Genomic DNA, 18,165 nt, shown 5'->3' with positions numbered 1-18,165 from the left:
CTAAAAGGTTGAAATGCCTCTGCTAAGGCTTAATTACTGGCAGTATGGACTTTACACTAAAATATACTGGGTGTGTGTGTGTGTGTATTTTTGACCCCACCTCTTTTGTCTTTGGTCCCACCTACCACCAGAATGCAGCCCCCAAGAGCTTCTCCAAAATTGAATTCAGCCCTCCGGCTGAAAGCAGTTCCCCATCTCTAGTATATAGTCTTTGAAAATGAGTTTGTTCATACTCTCCATGAATGTGTCTAAGTCTTTAAGCTAGTTACCATCATCATAGTGAATCTTTTGTAGTTTTACTACAGCAGTTCAGTTGAAGAGAACTACTTTGAAATACTTTTTAAATGCTTCTCTACTGCTGTTGGAGACACTGCAATGAAAACTACATGTGCAATTTTTTCACATGTATGAATATTGGTTCTTTTTGAATAATTAAAGAGGGGAAACAGACATACAACATGCATTTAACTGGTCAGAATATAGTCATTTTAAAACATCTGCAAGGAGAGACACATATTTGCCATGTGATTTGACACCCATGTGCATTTGTAAGGACAGGGTCAGTTTGGTATAAAAGTAGAATCAATATCAAAGGTGGCCTACTGTTGTTGTTTTTTAAAATTGTTACACTTTAGCAAAAAGCTTGATCGCTAATGTAAAATTGAAATCTTTTGCAGGCAGTGCTTAAGTGTTACCAAAATAGATGAGGTAGGAGTTAGTACCCTGTATTTAAGAAACTTATGTTGAATGTGCAAGTTACTACTTTGCTACTAAGTATTATTACTTTTCATACAATTGAAGGTGTTATTTTCTGTAACTGATATGCAAAAATAAATTCTATAGACAATGAAATGAAAGCTTATAATGTTACTCATAGTGTGAAGAGACATGAGGAATATCCTGTTACTTGGTCCAATTCAGGGATTTATGTTTAATAAAGGCCTTGAGGAAAAATACTTTTATTAAAGACAGAATTTGAGTTGGATAAAATCCAAACAGATTAGTATATTATACCAAAAATATACAACAGTAAAGTACTTTGCTGTTTCAGGTTGTATTTTTTTGATTTTTTAGTGTTCTAAAAGTAGTTTGAGAAACATTCTAACAAAACTTCACCAAAACAGGTGGTGAAAAAACATAATTTTATTTCTGACCTCTGTGGTCTAGAAATCAGTGATTCTACATGTAAAAAGTGCTGGCCGTTAAAGAGTTCACATGAACCAGTACCTAAATTGGTAAAGATTCGCGTAAATCTCCAGTTAGGCAGCATTCCGCGAAGCATCTTTGTTCATCTACGGAATCTAAAATGAACTATGGCATCAAGAATATAAAGAAAGCAAACAAAACTGTAAGGAATTTCTCTAGAACTAAGGACAAGATAATAATAAACATGCTTTAGGGCTGCACAGTAAGCTGGATAGATTAATGAAAGTTTTGAAACCATAAAACTTTGGATTATGTAATAGGGGGTCTATGTGCATTATAAAACATCAGGTATCATCATTAGCACTCAATGGCCAGTGCAGAAATGTTTCATATTTGGCCACCCACACCAAATGTAATTTATTGTATCAGTATAAAGCAAAACTATTTGGTCTAACACCAAAATGGTTACAAAGGACAATGCTATTAAATGTGAATTTCATTCTACAAGAACATATTTCAGCTGGATATGCCAAGTGCAAAGATACACAACTTTCAGTTCACAGTGTTAAGAAAAAAACAGTTACCCAAATGTCATTGATAAAAGTTTAATGTAGACTTGCTTATAAAAAATGGGGGGGGGGGGATGAAATTACACCATACAACTGAGTATCCTGGCTCTACTGACTATTAACTACAAGGGTGGCCATGTCAAAACCAAAATCTAACTTCAGAGATGTCTGCTTAAAAAGAAAAAAGAAAAGAAAACACAAAACAACAAAACTTTTGCAGGAAGCTAGATGCTTGACCTAGTCCTTAAAGCTAATTATAAAATCCTCTTCATACTGGTCCAAGATGCCAACAGTTTCTTCTTCTAGCAGAACTGTCAAAAGAAAAGAAATATTTCTGAGATATATGCATATAGCTGAGGTCTATCTAACTGTTGAGTGAAAGCAAATAAAGATGTCTAACTTCCTGTCCACATCCTTATCAGTCTTATTTAAAAACCATAATACAACTCGCCCACCCCCATTTTCATCACTGATCAATAGAAAGGACATGAGACCCTTAATTTAAGGAGTAACTCCCCCGCCCCCCACCCCATAGGATGTGCTAAGGTTTGCTTTTGTAGGGTTGTAGATATCAGTTTTACAGTCAGTTTCAGATATGGAACCATCCTGGAAAAAACACAGATTCCAATATCGTGGCCATGAAAAATGGCCTTTTTGTTTGTCACGTTATAATGTGTCTATTTGTTGTACTTAAAAATATTTGGGGTGTCATTCTATGGACTGAGATCAAGGAATCTATTAAACATATTTTAATGTCCATTAAAACATGAAGTTGAATTATACTTCAAAATAAGTATTTTATTACTGTCTAATTTTCATGTTTCCTTTTCAGATGTGCTAGTTCATGTAATCACCTCCAAATTTTTTTTTAAAAAGGTAAGCAGAGCCTTGTTGGGTCAGATCAAGGGTCTATCTACTTCAGCATCCAGTTTCCAAAAGAGGCCAGCTAAATCCTCCTGGCAAGCCCACAAGCAGGACATTAAGTAATAACCATAACCCCTTTGTTTGCTCCCACCACCAACATTCATGGAATGTTTAGCATGGGGTGAGCCCTCCAGTTGTTTTGGCCTACAACTTGAGGACCTCCAGTTGTTTTGGCCTACAACTCCCAGCAGCCCTCATTTTTGGATATGCTGGGTAGGGCTGATTGGAGTTGTAGGTCAAAACATCTGGAGGGCCACAAGTTGCCCATCCCTGATTTAGCAAGATCAGTCAAATTCAAATGACGATATTTGACTGGTCAATAGACTGGAATGCCAATCTTAAAGTTTTGTTTAATATCTCAGCTTTTATATCTGGGAAATACTTTTATCTCATAAATACGTATAACCAAAATAATGAGACAAAAAACACCTCTAATAAAGCAGATAATACCTTTTAATAAAAAAAGAAGTCTACTACAAAAAATACAAACAACCAATCTTTTTACCTTCCATCTGTTTCCACATTCATTACACACAACAAATGTTGTCATAGGTTCATCAGCACTTCGGGTTTGAACCTACAGAAAAATAGAGGGCAGCATGTATAAACTAATATTATGCTATACAATTTGCCTATGCAATATCATCCCATTCCATTCTGACAGTTCAATTCTATGCATGGTTCCTCAGATGCAATAGCCACTTTGTTCAATGGGGCTTACTCTCTTGTAAGTGTGCCTAATATTGCATACTACATCTGATTTTAACCCATAAGATTATCTGACTTGAGGGTGGAATAGAGGGAGAAAGCACAATCCCCTTCTTCATTAATATCTGCCCTTTTCTGCTCCCCTTACACCATTTGCTATTCTCTTGCTCACAGTTCATCTAGTCAATGCCCTCATCCACAATTTCACAGACAGGCCTATTCATCTTTGGATGACTGGGGGAAGTGTATCCAAGATGGCACTATTTTCTTGTATGTATGTACAATCAATGCCAGAATCAACTTCATGAATCCTTAGAGGACCGCAGCACTGGCCTTAGTTGGTATCGTTGCAAGAACTGGTCATTTGTGAACCTAACCAAGCTGGATCTTCAGGATCAGATGGTCTAGGAAGTATTTTTCAAATATATATATTTTAAATTATGGACTGAGAGCAGTATACAACTGGCGCCTTTCGTGTGCAGCCAGCCTCGTCAGTTCTGGCCTGTGCACAGCAAGCCCTGGTCCGCAAGCGGCCCCTACCGCTTGTGCAACACGATACAGCACTTCTGGGGGCAAGCCCTGAAATGAGCAGAAACACTCATTTCTAGAAAGGGCAGGGCTCTGGTGACCTCCCCCCTTCCAGAAATGAGCACTTCTGGTCGTTTTGGGGCTTGCCCCCAGAACTGCTACATTGCACTGCACAAACAGTAGGGGTCGCTTGTGGACTGGGGCCAGCGGGGCTGGCTGGCTGCATACGTAAGGTCCCAATTAGATACTGCCCAAAGTTCTTAATTGTGCCAATCAAGCAGCAGTTGAAAAGAAACTGAGCCATTCAGGACCATGGGTTTTTCCCAATCAGGGTCAGGGACTGCAGTTCTTCTAAACTCTAGAAGTTTTTCCAGTGTGCTGCTCTACATAGGCACAAATCCCATATGTTGCACAGAGACTATGAAAAAGAAGTATAGATTCTGTGAACATGTATGTATTTATGGTGACACAATCTGGATTTACCGACCATTTGCTACTGCAAGGAGCTTGGTTTCTATAAGTACACTAAACTTCCTGTGCTACTATGAGCATTAATATATGTCTTCCTCTACAATAGTTTATTTATAAGCTTCTCCTGTTGTTATTAGTTCAATACATACAAGAAACACATCCTGTAGCCTAACCAGAATCAATTAGCAACTCAGATGGAATAAACATGTTAGAAAAAGTTCACAGTATAGTACTTAGGGTGCTTCCAAAGCACTCCCAATCAAAAAGCATTGTGCAACTATTCCGTCTTTTCTTTCTTAAGAATTGTTTTTTGGTAAGAAAAAAAGATGGAAGGAGAAAAAGATGGAAAACACAGGTGAATTCCAAATTTATGACATTGACAACTGGACCTCCTGTAAAATTTGGTGTATGAGGCAGGGTGACTGCATAACAAAAGCCTTGACAGGAAGTACCCTTTTAAAAAGTTACTAAGATTGGATGTTGGGAGAATATGACTTGATGTACCTGGGTGTAAGTACAATTCTTCTTTTTACATTTACCACATGTAAACAGATCAGTCTGGGTTCCTCCCGTTTTAGCCATTTGATGCTCTCTTATAGCTTCTTTGGTAAGATTTTTCCTCATCTCTTTCAGTTCGTCACTTGCCATCTCCTGTGGTGAGGACGCAGATGACCATTTTGGCTTTAACAATGTTTCATTTGTTTACATCTTTCAAATACAAATTAATTAATAACTAATCCAACAGAGAATTAAGACTGATTTCTAGATCAATCGCATTGGCTAAGAGGACCAATTAGGGATCGTTTCCTGAATGGAATGTCATCCGATCTGGCTACCCATTGATATAAATGAGGGCATACCAAACTAATTCAGGAAGCACTGCCCTCAGTCTAAATAGGGCAAAACTTTCAATGCCTTTCAACACAATTTACAAAAAAATGATGCATGTATATGTGAGCAATTTCCAGCATTGCCAGATGTTTGCAAGAAGTCCTCATCCTCTCAATCAGCCTCTGTACTAAGCTAATAATAAATCTTATCTCATGTTAAGATGTTTGCATTTTAGGAACATAGGAAACTGCCTTATACCGGATCAAACCATTGCTCAATATTGTCTACCTGAGGGATGTGGAACCTCTGGCCTGTGGACCTAATCCAGCCCACAGAGGTTCCACATTCAGACCGTGGAGCCTCCTTGGGTTCCTCCAAGGGGCCTCCAAACCCAGCCATCTGAGGAATCCCTGCTATTATCTCTGATCCAAGCCGATCCTGGTAACAGTAGGCCTATAAGTCTCCTGGATGTGACATCAAAATTGTATGCATGGTATTTACTGCTCAAAATGGAAGACTGGGTCGAGTGTAATAATGTCATTGTAGAAAAACAGGCAGGTTTTAGACGCAGAAGAAGTACTATTGATCAATGTTACGTTTTGAATCATCTTATTAATAAGTATGCTAAGGCGCCTAAGAAATATTTGTATGCAGAATTTGTAGATCTTACAGCAGCCTTTGATAGAGTTAACCGTGAAAGGTTGTGGATAAAACTTTGGAACTCCAATATTGATTGATTATTCACACTTATCAGAATTTTATACTCTGATACATATATGAGAGTGAGAGTAGGTTTGAATGGGCAGCTGTCAGATCTGATTCCCACCTCAAATGCAGTATGTCAGTATGCTTGTTAGCTCCACTTCTCTTCAATTTATATGTAAATGATGTAATTTTGGAGCAAAAGCAACCAGAATATTTTCCTGTTTCAGTCTTGCCCCATAAGATATCAATTTTACTATATGCTGATGATATGGTTTTGGTTTCACACACCCAAACTGGGATGAGACGTTTGCTAAAAGATTTTGGTGCACTCTGCCACAAAGAACATCTTAATGTAAATTATAACAAGATAAAAGTTCTAGTGTTTGGAGCACGTCCTTGTAAGCATAGATGGTTTTTGGATGGGTAAGTAATTGAACAAGTGAGACTCTTTAACTATCTTGGTATATGGTTTACTGATAGGAGCAATTGGACTCATCATTTGACCTCCGCAGTACTGAAGGTCTCAAGATCATCGCAAGCAGTCCTAGGTTTTACTGGTAATATGATCACTCCTGCCTTAAGAGTATATAAAGGAAAAGTGCTCCCACAAATGACTTATGAGGCTGCAATTTGGGATTTGGCAAAAATAAATCAGTTGGAAACTGCTCAAAATAATTTTTTTAAAGCCCTACTTGGCTTGCCATCTGCCATGCCATATCAGGGCAGAAATTGGAGTAATGCCCATACATTTTAATGTTTTTTTTAGCTATGTTTATGTATTATTTTAAATTATGTAATATGGAGGGTTCTAGGAATCATAAGAAATGTTTTTTAGAACAATTGCATTCTGATAGGCAAAATTCTTGGGTATCTAACTGTGAAGAGCAAATGTTAGCACTTGATATAATACCTCAGATTCTGAAGATCATAATCTTAAATCAGATTCGAGGGTCTATAAAAAATAAGTTGAGGGATTTATATGCCCAACAAGATTTAGAGACAATCCAGAAATCAAGGTTTTCTCCACAATTGTGTTTTTTAAAATTCTCTCACTGTTTTGAAAATTATCTTTATGAATTGTCTGTTAGTTCATTTAGAAAGGCATTCTCTGGCACTGCAATTTCAGACCATGCCCTCTCAATATCTAGAGGGACGCTATCATAACATACTAATAGAACAGCGTCTTTGCATATGTGGCGCTCAGGTAGTAGAAGACCTTTATCATTATGTATTATATTGTTCTCTTTATTCTGAACCAAGGGAAAAATTTATTTTGAATTTGGTGAAGGAAATGTCTGGTGATGATCAAGTTAAGATTGTATATTTGTTGTCTGATTCGGTTAAGTTTGTGACAGATGGAGTTGCAAGGTTTGCAGTGGCTGCCCAAAAACTGGGGAGTTTTGCTGAATCTAATGTAATGAATTGTAAAGATGTTGTTTAATGTTTATTAATCATTACTTATTGTATTATTGATTGTATTTTTAAGACACACTGATTTAATTTATGTTTAAAATTTTATGCATATATATATAATATGTATTTTATATGTCAAGTTGATATGACCATAATGGTTAAAAATAAATATATTATCTCTGATCTGAGGTAACAGCAGGGATGTGGGCAGCAGAGGATTCAGCTGGTGCTGGGAGGGACAGCCGCTCTATCTAGTACCGGTCAAGTACTCATCCCCGGCTGCTACTCCCAGCGCTGGCCAAGTCCATTTCTCCATGCTGAGAAAAGCAAAATGGGCAGGTGGAGAAGGTAAAATGGGGGCGGTTGATGACATCCAGCACTTTGAGGGCCTGGTAGGGGGCAATTTATCACCCCCATTATAATTCTGCACCCCTTGTCTACACTGACTGGCAGCGCTCTCTGAAGGTTTCAGACAGGAGCTTTTCCAGGCTATATCTTGAAATGCCAGGGATTGAACCTGGGACCTTCTGCACGCAAAGCATGTACTATGGCACCTCATATCCCTATGGAGATTTTAAAGGCGTACATTATAGCTTACATCTAATTTAGTCTTCTAAATGTAACTAAAATCTGAGCATATATATATATTTCACAGTAATATTTTTGAAAAGATGAGCGACACAGCATTTCTGTTTTAGAAACACATGAAAGGCTATGAACCTTTGTGCTCTACTGAGCATACATCAGTGTAGCTAGCTGCTAAGGTTTTAGTAGGTCTTTGTTTCCAGAATACCCAGTTCTTAGTAGTATGGAACTGCACTGAAATCTTAGCTTGAGAAAATGAAAGATGTATTACGCTGAATGCATGTTCTATCATCTTACCATATGAAGCGAATCTTGAAAGCCTGCACAATTTTTTGTGATCTTTTGGTTGGCCTAATAAAAATATTACAACATGTAAGCTGAATGAATTACTTACCTCTGCTGTCATTTTAGCAAACCTGTCAGGAAGTATATTCCCACATAAAACATTTTTCCTTAGATTAGGATTCTTTGTGTCCTTAAGGTTTGCTATCCTGCTTCGCACCCTATTTTTGTATTTCATGTCGGTGTTTTTTAGCTCCTGAAATATAGGTGCTTATGAGTTAAGGACAACAGCAATATGAATAGTGTAAAATTGCACTTCATTCTTTTTCAAACATTTAATCAAAACTAAGCTACCATTTACATCCATTCCTGTCTTTGAATTGACAAGAGCATGTTAAACATACAATACTTGCTGATGAGACTGAGGATATGAATCTTAATACTACTTGATGACTGGGAATGTGAGCTTAGCATGGGAAAGGTTTCCACAAATACGATAGATAACTGGCCACAGCCCAGCAATGCACAAATAATCAAGTGACTTTAAAATTGTGAATGCCAAGTGTGTGGGGACTAGGCCGGGGTGGGGGGGGGGTGAGGGCAGAAAGAATCACACAACACAGCCCGCACAAAAGCTGTGTTGTCTTTGGACCCACATTCTCTTGCTCCAGCAGCAACTCCCATTGCATAAAGAATCAAGTGACTTTAAAATCATGAGTGGGAAGAGGGAATCCACAGAGCAATACATCATCACGAATCATCATAATCATCATCTCTTCACACAAAAAACCAACCTTGGAATACAGCACCAAGTTCTCAGAACAGCCCCCAAATCACCTCTTTGCAACATTCCCCAAATGTGCCTGCCTACTCAGATGTGCTGCTTCTCACCACTGTTACAATATAAAAAACTAGCTTGCACATATACTTCTGGTGGTCAGTACGAGAAACATTTTTAAAGAGTGCACTAAAACACAGCGTAGAAAGAAATAGACATAAACGCACACACACAATCTCTTTTGCATGCTGGCTTACTCTGGCTCTCTTTCTCGTTAATACACTTACACACTTACACACACACACACACTTCCTCACACACTTACATTCACTCTTCTGGTCTTTAAAAATAATTCAAACCCGCAAAATACTTAATCTCATGGTGCTCCATTCCCCTCTCTCCGCCTCTGCCAGCCGCATTCTTGCTCTGTAGCTAGTAGACCAGATGACCGACTACTGCTGTGCAGCCACCCAATTTTTGGGGGGGAGGGGTAAGATCATCACAACACTGTCATCTGCTCTACTAATTCCCCCCCCCCCCCCCGCAACAGCTCAGAGCGCCATGCAGCAATGCCCAATAGCTTGGCTTAGTGGCTCGTTCTCCACATAGGCACAGCCTCTTTAATTATTTATTTGAAGTTGTAGGGGATCATTTCCTAAAGGCGCCCTACACTGATACTCCTTATTGCCTTCCCTGGTGCAGGGGAATGATCTGAGTGTGTGTAATTGACGCACACACTCAGTTTGCCAACTGAAGCCAGTGCCACGCTTTGGCAGGAGGGAATGGCTAGAGACAGTCCAGCGCAACATAAGGAAGCAGGCTTGCAAGCAAAGCACCAACGTTTGTGAAAGGTTTTTTGTTGCAGGGGGGAGGGAGTCCTCTGCAGGGACAATTCACTGCTCCCCCCGTCCCCCGACAGCACGTTGATTGCCACCTCCACTGAGGCCAAAGGTCCATCAGGATCAAACTAATCCTGTTTTCAACAGTGGTCAGAGAGATCCTTCTGGGAAACCCACAACAGCCTTCCCTATCATCTTCTGTCCCCTACACAAACAGCACTATAAACAGTGCTAGAACTAACATAGGTGTCAATTGATGCATGTATACAAAATACTTTGCAATGCCTTTGACAGCATCACTGAGTCACTGATTAATCTGAACCTCTATAAGCTTAAAAAAACTTGGGCAGGTGTTCCTTTTAGGTTTAAGTCAGTGGGCTATCCTAAGAGAGCCAGTATGGTATAGTGAATACAATGTCAGACTTCAACTGGGGAGATCCAAGTTCAAATATATACTACTGAGCCATTAAGCTCATTGAGTGGCCTTAAGCCAGCCTTCCTCAACTTGGTGCCCCCCAGATGTTTTGGACTTCAACACCCATCAGCCACAGGCACTGGCCAATGGCCAGGAATGCTGGAAATGGAAGCACAAAACATCTACTTCGCACCATGTTCAAGAAGGCCACCATCTTTCAGTGTACCCTACCTCACAAGGTTGGTGCAAGGATAAAATGGGAAAATGGTATTCCATGCTTACCGCTTTGAAGGAAGGATGGGAGTTAGATGTGCTATCTGGAAGTACACACTTCCAGGAGACCCACCCCTCCCCCCTACCCATTCTTTGGAAAACTGTTAAATATGTTTTATCACTGTGTTCAAGTAAGTAACTGGAAGAAGCAAACTTTACTACTGTATGAGCCTATCATATGAAAATGAAATTGCTTGTCTTTAAGGAAGACAAAAGAAATAAAAGTTATTAAAGTCAAACTAAAGCAAGGGTGGGCAACATGCAGCTCACAGGCTGTATGCAACCCCCTGCTATGGCCCCTGCCACCCTCCAAAATGGTAAAACAACAACAACAACAACAACAATAATAATAATAATTAACAAAATGGTGTCTGGAACAACTATTTTGAAGCTTTTTTGGTCCTCTGAATGCTCTGTATCTACTACGGAGCACCAAAAGGGTCAACATTAGCTTGAAAACAAGGGGTTGGACTCGATGGTCTTGTAGGCCCCTTCCAACCCTACTATTCTATGATAATTTTGATCTTTTTCGTGCTCCGTAGCTGCTCTGTATGCCATTAAATTTTTAAAATTTCCTTTATATTTTCCAGCACAAGGGGGAGGTGCAGCCCAGGGGCAGGGGGGTCTGTGGGAGGAAATGACCCCTTGGACCTCCTGACATTGCCCACCCCTGTACTAAAACAATTTTTCTCCATCAGGTAGGCCATTCCAGTCATCGATAGGATCATTTTGCTTTCAAAAAGATCTTTTTTTTTGGTGACTGAATGCGAAGAATTCTACATGGCCTGCACCCAGGGTTATTGCAAGGAACACCTTCTTCTGTAAGGTTCTCAAGTGTAGCCTTGCACCAGATCCAAGCTCCAGAAGACAAAGGTGACAACTAGAAGGAGCAGTGCTTTCTTTGCAAGAACATTTCTACAGTATTTTCTTTCCAGAGATACCCACTAGTTCTATGGGAGGTTTTAGAAGGATTCAACATCTCTTTCTTAACTTTTGTTCTGACTGGTCTTTGGAGGTTGATGTGGCAGTTTGAATTTTGATTCCTGCTGTTGTATTTGTGTGTGTGTGTTGTGTGTGGGGGGTTGTTTTGTTTTTTATAGTGTTTTTATTTTAATGAAAACTATTTAAAATTCTTTTATAATTTATGAAATATATACATTATAAAATATGTTTATTATATATATTATTATAAAATTTATTATAATATAATATATGATTTTAATGAAATGTTCTTCATTTTATGTTGAGTGTTACTTTAAAGGACTAGTAGTCTTCTACTTCTTTATATAGTACCATCAATGTGCATGACAGGCCCTTATCCCAAGGAACTTACACTCTAAAATCTGACACAGGTTGGTTGGTTGGTTATTTATTTATTCATTTCATTTCTTTACTGCCCAATAGCCAGAGCTCCCTGGTTTTTAATAATATAGCACTATTTCTATATTGCCTTTCTGCACTCAGTGCAGTTCATCAAAAACTTCAGCCTGTTAAATTATAAAAGATGGTCAAACACTCATTGCACAGGAAAGGATATCTTCTTCAATCTGAGAACCCAGCTCTTCCTCATCAGCACCAATAGCAATGTAATCATCTGAAAAAGAAGTCAATTGTATGATTGTTAATATTTACCTTGATTTAAAATGTTTTATACCACCTTTCATGAAAATTGATTGTAGTGCTATTAACAGGGCGCCATCATTATTTATCACTTCAATATGGCTCCTGTCCAACATAAGTTATTGCAGCAGACGCCAGGAGCACTCAGAATTTGAGAAAAAAACCCTAGGCATATTGATTTATAGATGAAGTTCTCAAAACCAGGTGATTTAGTCCTTTGGAGGCCCATGAAAAGGATCTGTTATCCAAAATCCATACACACCCTTAGCTATTGACATTAAAGAACACAGAAGTTAAATAAAAACGCTGAGGACATGTCGATTACTTTAAATATGTCACCACCTATGAAACTGTATGAAAACCATAGTAGTAAGGTCACAGTGGACTTTTGCAGGGCAATCCTATACATATTTAATCATAAGCAAATGTAACTGTTCAACTAAGCTTATTTCCAGGTAAATGTACATACAATTGCAGCCTTACAATGCAATCTTCTACATATGTACTCAGGGTTCATTCCCAGGTAAGTGGTTGTAGAATTGCAACCTTAATGTCACTGAAGATTTGAATAAGATTTTCCATTTGACAGCTAATATAAGCTTTAAAAATATTAAATATGACATCATCAGTGCTAAACCTTCTCATTATAATATTCAGTTAGCTCACAAAATATTTTATTGTCCTTTCCAATGAAACTGGGTACTAAACCCAAAGAAAATCTGTTTCCAAAGTTATCAGAAACCGACAGAGGTATATTAAATGTCATGATATGACCTGCAGAGGTATCTGAAATTATGTACGATCATGCAGTAAACTAAGATGCAGGTGAATTATTTTCATTATTCTAGAAGAACCTTTGCCTCTAGTAATTAATTAATGAATATCTGAAGCAGAATCAAATACTGAAGGAAGCTAGGATCAGTTTGATAGCTTTATAAGCAAGTATACATGCATAGCAGACCAGCAGAAGAGTTACATAAAAGAAAACATAAGTAAAATAACTACATTTGATAGTAAAGTTTAAAAACTACCTTACCAAATGAATGTGCATTCTTTAATGCAGAGAAATCATTTGACAAGATGAAGTGAGCGGTGAGTTTCTCTTTCTTTCTTATTGCATTCGTATCCACTTTTTTTCCTCTTGCAAGCAACCCAAAGTGGCTTACACTATCCTCCTCCTCCTCCTCCTCCTCCTCTCCATTTCAGCCTCACAACAACAACCCTGTGAGGTAGGTTGGGCTGAGAGTCTGTGACTGGCCCAGAGTCACCCAGTGAGCTTCCATGGCCGAGTGGGGACTAGAACCCGGATCTCCTTGCTCCCAGTCCAACACTCTCACCACTACACCATGCTGACTGAGTTTCGAACATATTGACTTTTGGTAGTAATTTTATAACACAGAATTACACAATTTATGAAAGTCCTTAGCTAGGATAACTGGTGACTGGTGCCAATTAGGACTAGTGTGGCAGAGGGCAGGGCAGATACTGGCAAGCAAAGCCAAGGGATCCACTGTAGGTAGAGCCTACAAGGTCTAGTTTTCTCCCCACCCTCCTCCCTTGCAAAGACCCTTCGCACTGCAACAATTCATTGCAGGGTCCGCTGGTCCAAGATTAAAAATCTTAGGGGTGGAGTGGGTGGGCCAGGAGACTGAAGCAGAAAACCATTTCACACAAAGGAAAAGAGGCAAGTCACTTGATAGAGATCAAGATGAAGAGCAACAGCAAGCTGAAGCAGAAGTGGTCAGTGCTGAGGTGAGGAAAAATACAGTAGAGGATACTCCTTGGAAAAGGGTGACAGTTAGGAGAAGAAGAACTAGACGCCACTCTGCACCAGTGGAAGCTGTGGAACCATTTCCAGGTACTTGAGGATGAGACTGGAGGGCAGCCTGCAGAGGAAGAATCACAGGGGAACCTGCACGAGAGTGAGCAAGAGGCTGAAGGTCAATCAAGCTGAGGCAATGAAACCCAGGCTTACAACAAGAAGAGAAGAGTAGTAATAGTGGGAGACTCCTTGCTGCATGGGATTGAGACCCAAGTATGTCGCGAAGACCCGTGGACTCGCCAGGTATGTTGTCTCCTGGGAGGACAGATTAGAGACGTGACTGAAAGGTTGCCTGCACTCATAAAGCCCACTGACAGGTATCCCTTTCTTCTCATCCATGTGGGAACAAATGATACCGCCAAGCGGAGCTACGAAGAAATCACGTCAGACTTTGAAGCTTTGGGAAGGAAACTCAAGAACTTTGGGGTCCGGATAGTTTTCTCATCCATCCTTCCAGTAGTTAGAAGAGGGATAGAAAGGGAAAGAAAAATAGTATGGGTGAATGACGGCTACGAAGGTGGTGCCGACGAGAGAGATTTGGATTCTGGGACCACGGCTATACTTCCTGGAAGATGGGCTGTTGGCAAGGGATGGATTGAACCTCACAAAGGATGGGAAGAATGTGTATGGCCACAGCATGAAGAACGTCATCAGGAGGGCTTTAAACTGAATCCTATGGGGAATGGAGATGTAAAGCTGGGGGTAACAAGGGATGAAGGCTCATGCACCGCAACGGAGAGAACAGCTCTAATAGTGCCCAATAATAGTCTTCAGACACATGTAGGAAGAAAGCCAGACTATGAAGCACATGGTCTTCCATGTCTATATACTAATGCCCAGAGTATGGGAAACGAACAGAATGAACTTGAACTCTTAATACAAGAGGGAAATTATAACTTGATAGGTATAACTGAGACTTGGTGGGATGACTCTCATGACTGGAATACAGCAATTGAAGGATATAACTTGTTCAAAAAGAACAGGAGGAACAGAAAGGGAGGTGGGGTTGCACTGTATGTGAAAAATACTCATCTCTGCACAGAAATACAGGAGGATGAGCTTGGTAGCCCCATAGAGAACATCTGGATCAAAATAAATGGAGCAAAGAATAAAAGGAACCTGGTGGTCAGAGTCTACTACTGGCCACTCAACCAAGGAGAAGACGAGGATGAAACTTTTGAAAAGCAAATAGCCAATGTTTTAAGGAAGCATGATGTAGTAGTAATGTGGGGCTTCAATTTCCCCGATATTTGTTGGGAGACAAATTCTGCAAAACATGGCCCCTCCAGGAAATTCCTGACTTGTGTGGCAGATAACTTCCTCCTACAGGAAGGAACCAGAGGATCAGCTATCCTTGACTTGATCCTAACCAACAGAGATGACTTAGTGGATAAAGTAGCAGTTGCAGGAACTCTGGGGGAAAGTGACCATGTTGTACTTCAGTTCTTGGTTCTAAGGGAAGCAAAAGCCGAGTGTAGTCAAACGCGTACCCTGGATTTTAGGAAAGCTGATTTTAATAAACTCAGAACATTGATCAGTAAGGTCCCATGGCAAGCGACGCTAACGAGAAAAGGAGTCCAAGATGGGTGGGAGCTTTTAAAAAAGGAAATTCTCAAGGCACAATTACAAACAATTCCAACAAGAAGAAAAGGTGGAAGACAACAGAAGAAGCCAATGTGGCTTCACAAAAAGCTTAGGGATGACCTGAAAACAAAAAAGGACACATATAGGAGGTGGAAAGAAGGCCAAGCAACAAAGGAAGAGTACAGGCAGGTAGCACAGAATTGCAGGGATGGCGTCAGGAAGGCTAAAGCTGAGAACGAGCTGAGGTTAGCGAGGGATGCTAAAAACAACAAAAGTCTTTCTTCAGCTACGTGCATAGTAAAAGGCAGAGGAAAGAAATGGTCGTTCAACTATTAAATAAGGATGGCAAAATAATAACAGATGACAAAGAAAAGGCAAGGTGCTCAATTCCTACTTTGGCTCAGTCTTCTCCCAAAAGAGGGTCTATGACCCCTCTAGCAAAGGCGAAGTACAGGCTGAAGGGGCAGAACTGCAGCTTGAGATTGATAGGCAAATGGTCAAGGAACACCTACTTACTTTGAATGAGTTCAAATCTCCAGGGCCAGATGAACTGCATCCTAGAGTAATAAAGGAACTGGCAGAAGAACTTTCAGAACTGCTGTCTATTCTCTTTGAGAAATCATGGAGGACAGGGGAAGTGCCAGATGACTGGAGGAGGGCTAATGTTGTTCCTATCTTCAAAAAGGGTAAAAAGGAGGAACCTGGGAACTATAGACCAGTCAGTCTGACATCAATCCCTGGGAAAATTCTGGAGCAGATGATAAAGCAAGCCATCTGGAAGCACCTTGAAAACAATGCCGTGATTACTCGAAGCTAACATGGATTTGTCAAGAACAAGTCCTGCCAGATGAATCTGATCTCATTTTTTGATCAAGTCACCTCCCTTGTGGACCATGGGAATGCTGTGGACATAATATACCTCGACTTCAGCAAAGCTTTCAACAAAATGCCCCATGATATCCTGATGAGCAAACTAGCTCAAAGTGGGCTAAATGAAACAACGATCCGGTGGATCCACAGTTGGCTATAGAATCGGACTCAAAGAGTGCTTCTCAATGGGACCTTCTCAAACTGGGGAGAGGTAACGAGTGGGGTACTGCAGGGCTCAGTCCTGGGCCCAGTGCTCTTCAACATTTTTATTAATGACTTGGAGGAGGAGGTGCAGGGAAGGCTGATCAAATTTGCAGAGGACACAAAATTGGGCGGGATAGCTAATACTTTGGAAGACAAACAAAATTCAAAGTGATCTGGATAGACTGGAGCACTGGGCAGAAAACAACAGAATGACATTTAATACGGATAAATGCCAAGTTCTGCACCTAGGAAAAAGAAACCAAAGGCACAGTTACAAGATGGGGGATACGTGGCTCAACAACACGACAAGCGAGAAGGATCTTGGAATTGTTGTCAATCACAAGCTGAATGTGAGCCAACAATGGGATGTGGCTGCAAAAAAGGCCAATGCCATTTTGGGCTGCATTAATAGAAGCATAGCTTCCAAATCCCGGGAAGTATTAGTTCCCCTCTACTCAGCACTGGTTAGGCCTCATCTGGAGTACTGTGTCCAGTTCTCGACACCACACTTTAAGAAGGTTGCAGACAAACTGGAGAGGGTTCAGAGGAGGGCAACAAAGACTATCAGGGGACTGGAAACAAAGCCCTATGAAGAGAGACTGAAAGAACTGGGCATGTTTAGCCTTGAGAAGAGGAGACTGAGGAGAGATATGATGGCGCTCTTCAAGTACTTGAAAGGTTGTCACAGAAAGGAAGGCCAGCATCTCTTCTCCATTATGCCAGAGTGCAGGACACAGAATAATGGGCTCAAGTGACAGGAAGCCAGATTCTGGCTGAACATCAGGAAAAACGTCCTGACTGTTAGAGCAATATGACAATGGAACCAATGACTTAGGGAGGTGGTGGGCTCTCCCATACTGGAGGCATTCAAGACGAGGCTGGACAGCTGTCTGTCAGGGATGCTCGGACTTGGATTCCTGCACTGAGCAGGGGGTTGGACTCGATGGCCTTGTAGGCCCCTTCCAACCCTACTATTCTATGATTCTAAGATTCCAAGCACAGGTTTCGGCCTTATCTCCACCATACTAATACATTCCTTTCAGCCCACATTTCTCTGCTCCATGGCTGGAACCTAGATCACAGAGGAAACTTTAAGTACATGCTAGCAAAGCCAAGTGTTGGGGCAAGGGGGAGGATCTACCCAGCCAACACACAGCAACACACAAACACAGTCCTTTGAATCCACACCAGCAACCCATAGCACAGAAAGAGGAAAATGAGGCAAGTAACTAAGATTATGCCTGCAAAACAGAGGGTTTTGGGGAGGATCTACACAGCCAACACTAAAGCACTCCTTTACACCCATATTTTTCTGTTCAAGCAACAACCACTACTGCACAGAAAAGGGAAATTGAGGAGAATGGGAGAAATTACACATTCACACTCTTGCTTTCTACTATGTCTGCTCACTACAAGAAAGGAAGGAGGCAAAGGGCTCAGTCCACTCCACACAGCCACAGCAATTCAGTTTATGTCACTTCTCTCCCTTCTTTCACCATGCAGGCACCACACAGGATTAATTTTACAAAATAAACAAAACACTACTACTACTGGCATCCTACATCAACACCCTATTCCAAATTAAGTGCTGGGTCCTG

The 18,165-nt window shown here is 40.5% G+C and overlaps 1 protein-coding gene across 6 annotated transcripts in view; it reads right to left on the bottom strand.

Moving 5' to 3' along the window:
• Window positions 1-943: 943 nt before the first annotated feature.
• Window positions 944-18,165, bottom strand: part of TCEA1 (transcription elongation factor A1) — a 49,599-nt gene continuing 32,377 nt past the window's right edge. For all 6 annotated transcript variants that reach the window (XM_084849553.1, XM_084849556.1, XM_084849552.1 and 3 more), the window contains 5 exons: window positions 12,005-12,061; window positions 8,275-8,429; window positions 4,851-4,997; window positions 3,145-3,216; window positions 944-2,026 (listed from right to left, as the gene is read on the bottom strand). In XM_084849553.1, coding sequence (XP_084705679.1) covers window positions 2,018-2,026; window positions 3,145-3,216; window positions 4,851-4,997; window positions 8,275-8,429; window positions 12,005-12,061 — 440 coding nt within the window. In that variant the 3' untranslated portion in view covers window positions 944-2,017. The remainder of the gene's footprint in view (window positions 2,027-3,144; window positions 3,217-4,850; window positions 4,998-8,274; window positions 8,430-12,004; window positions 12,062-18,165) is intronic.

Source organism: Heloderma suspectum, chromosome 4 (assembly GCF_057233095.1).
Source record: "Heloderma suspectum isolate Gila_16-S chromosome 4, 16-S_ref, whole genome shotgun sequence".
NCBI classification, from domain to species: domain Eukaryota; kingdom Metazoa; phylum Chordata; class Lepidosauria; order Squamata; family Helodermatidae; genus Heloderma; species Heloderma suspectum.
Note: the sequence above shows the minus strand (reverse complement) of the source record. Positions and strands in the feature narration are given on the sequence as shown.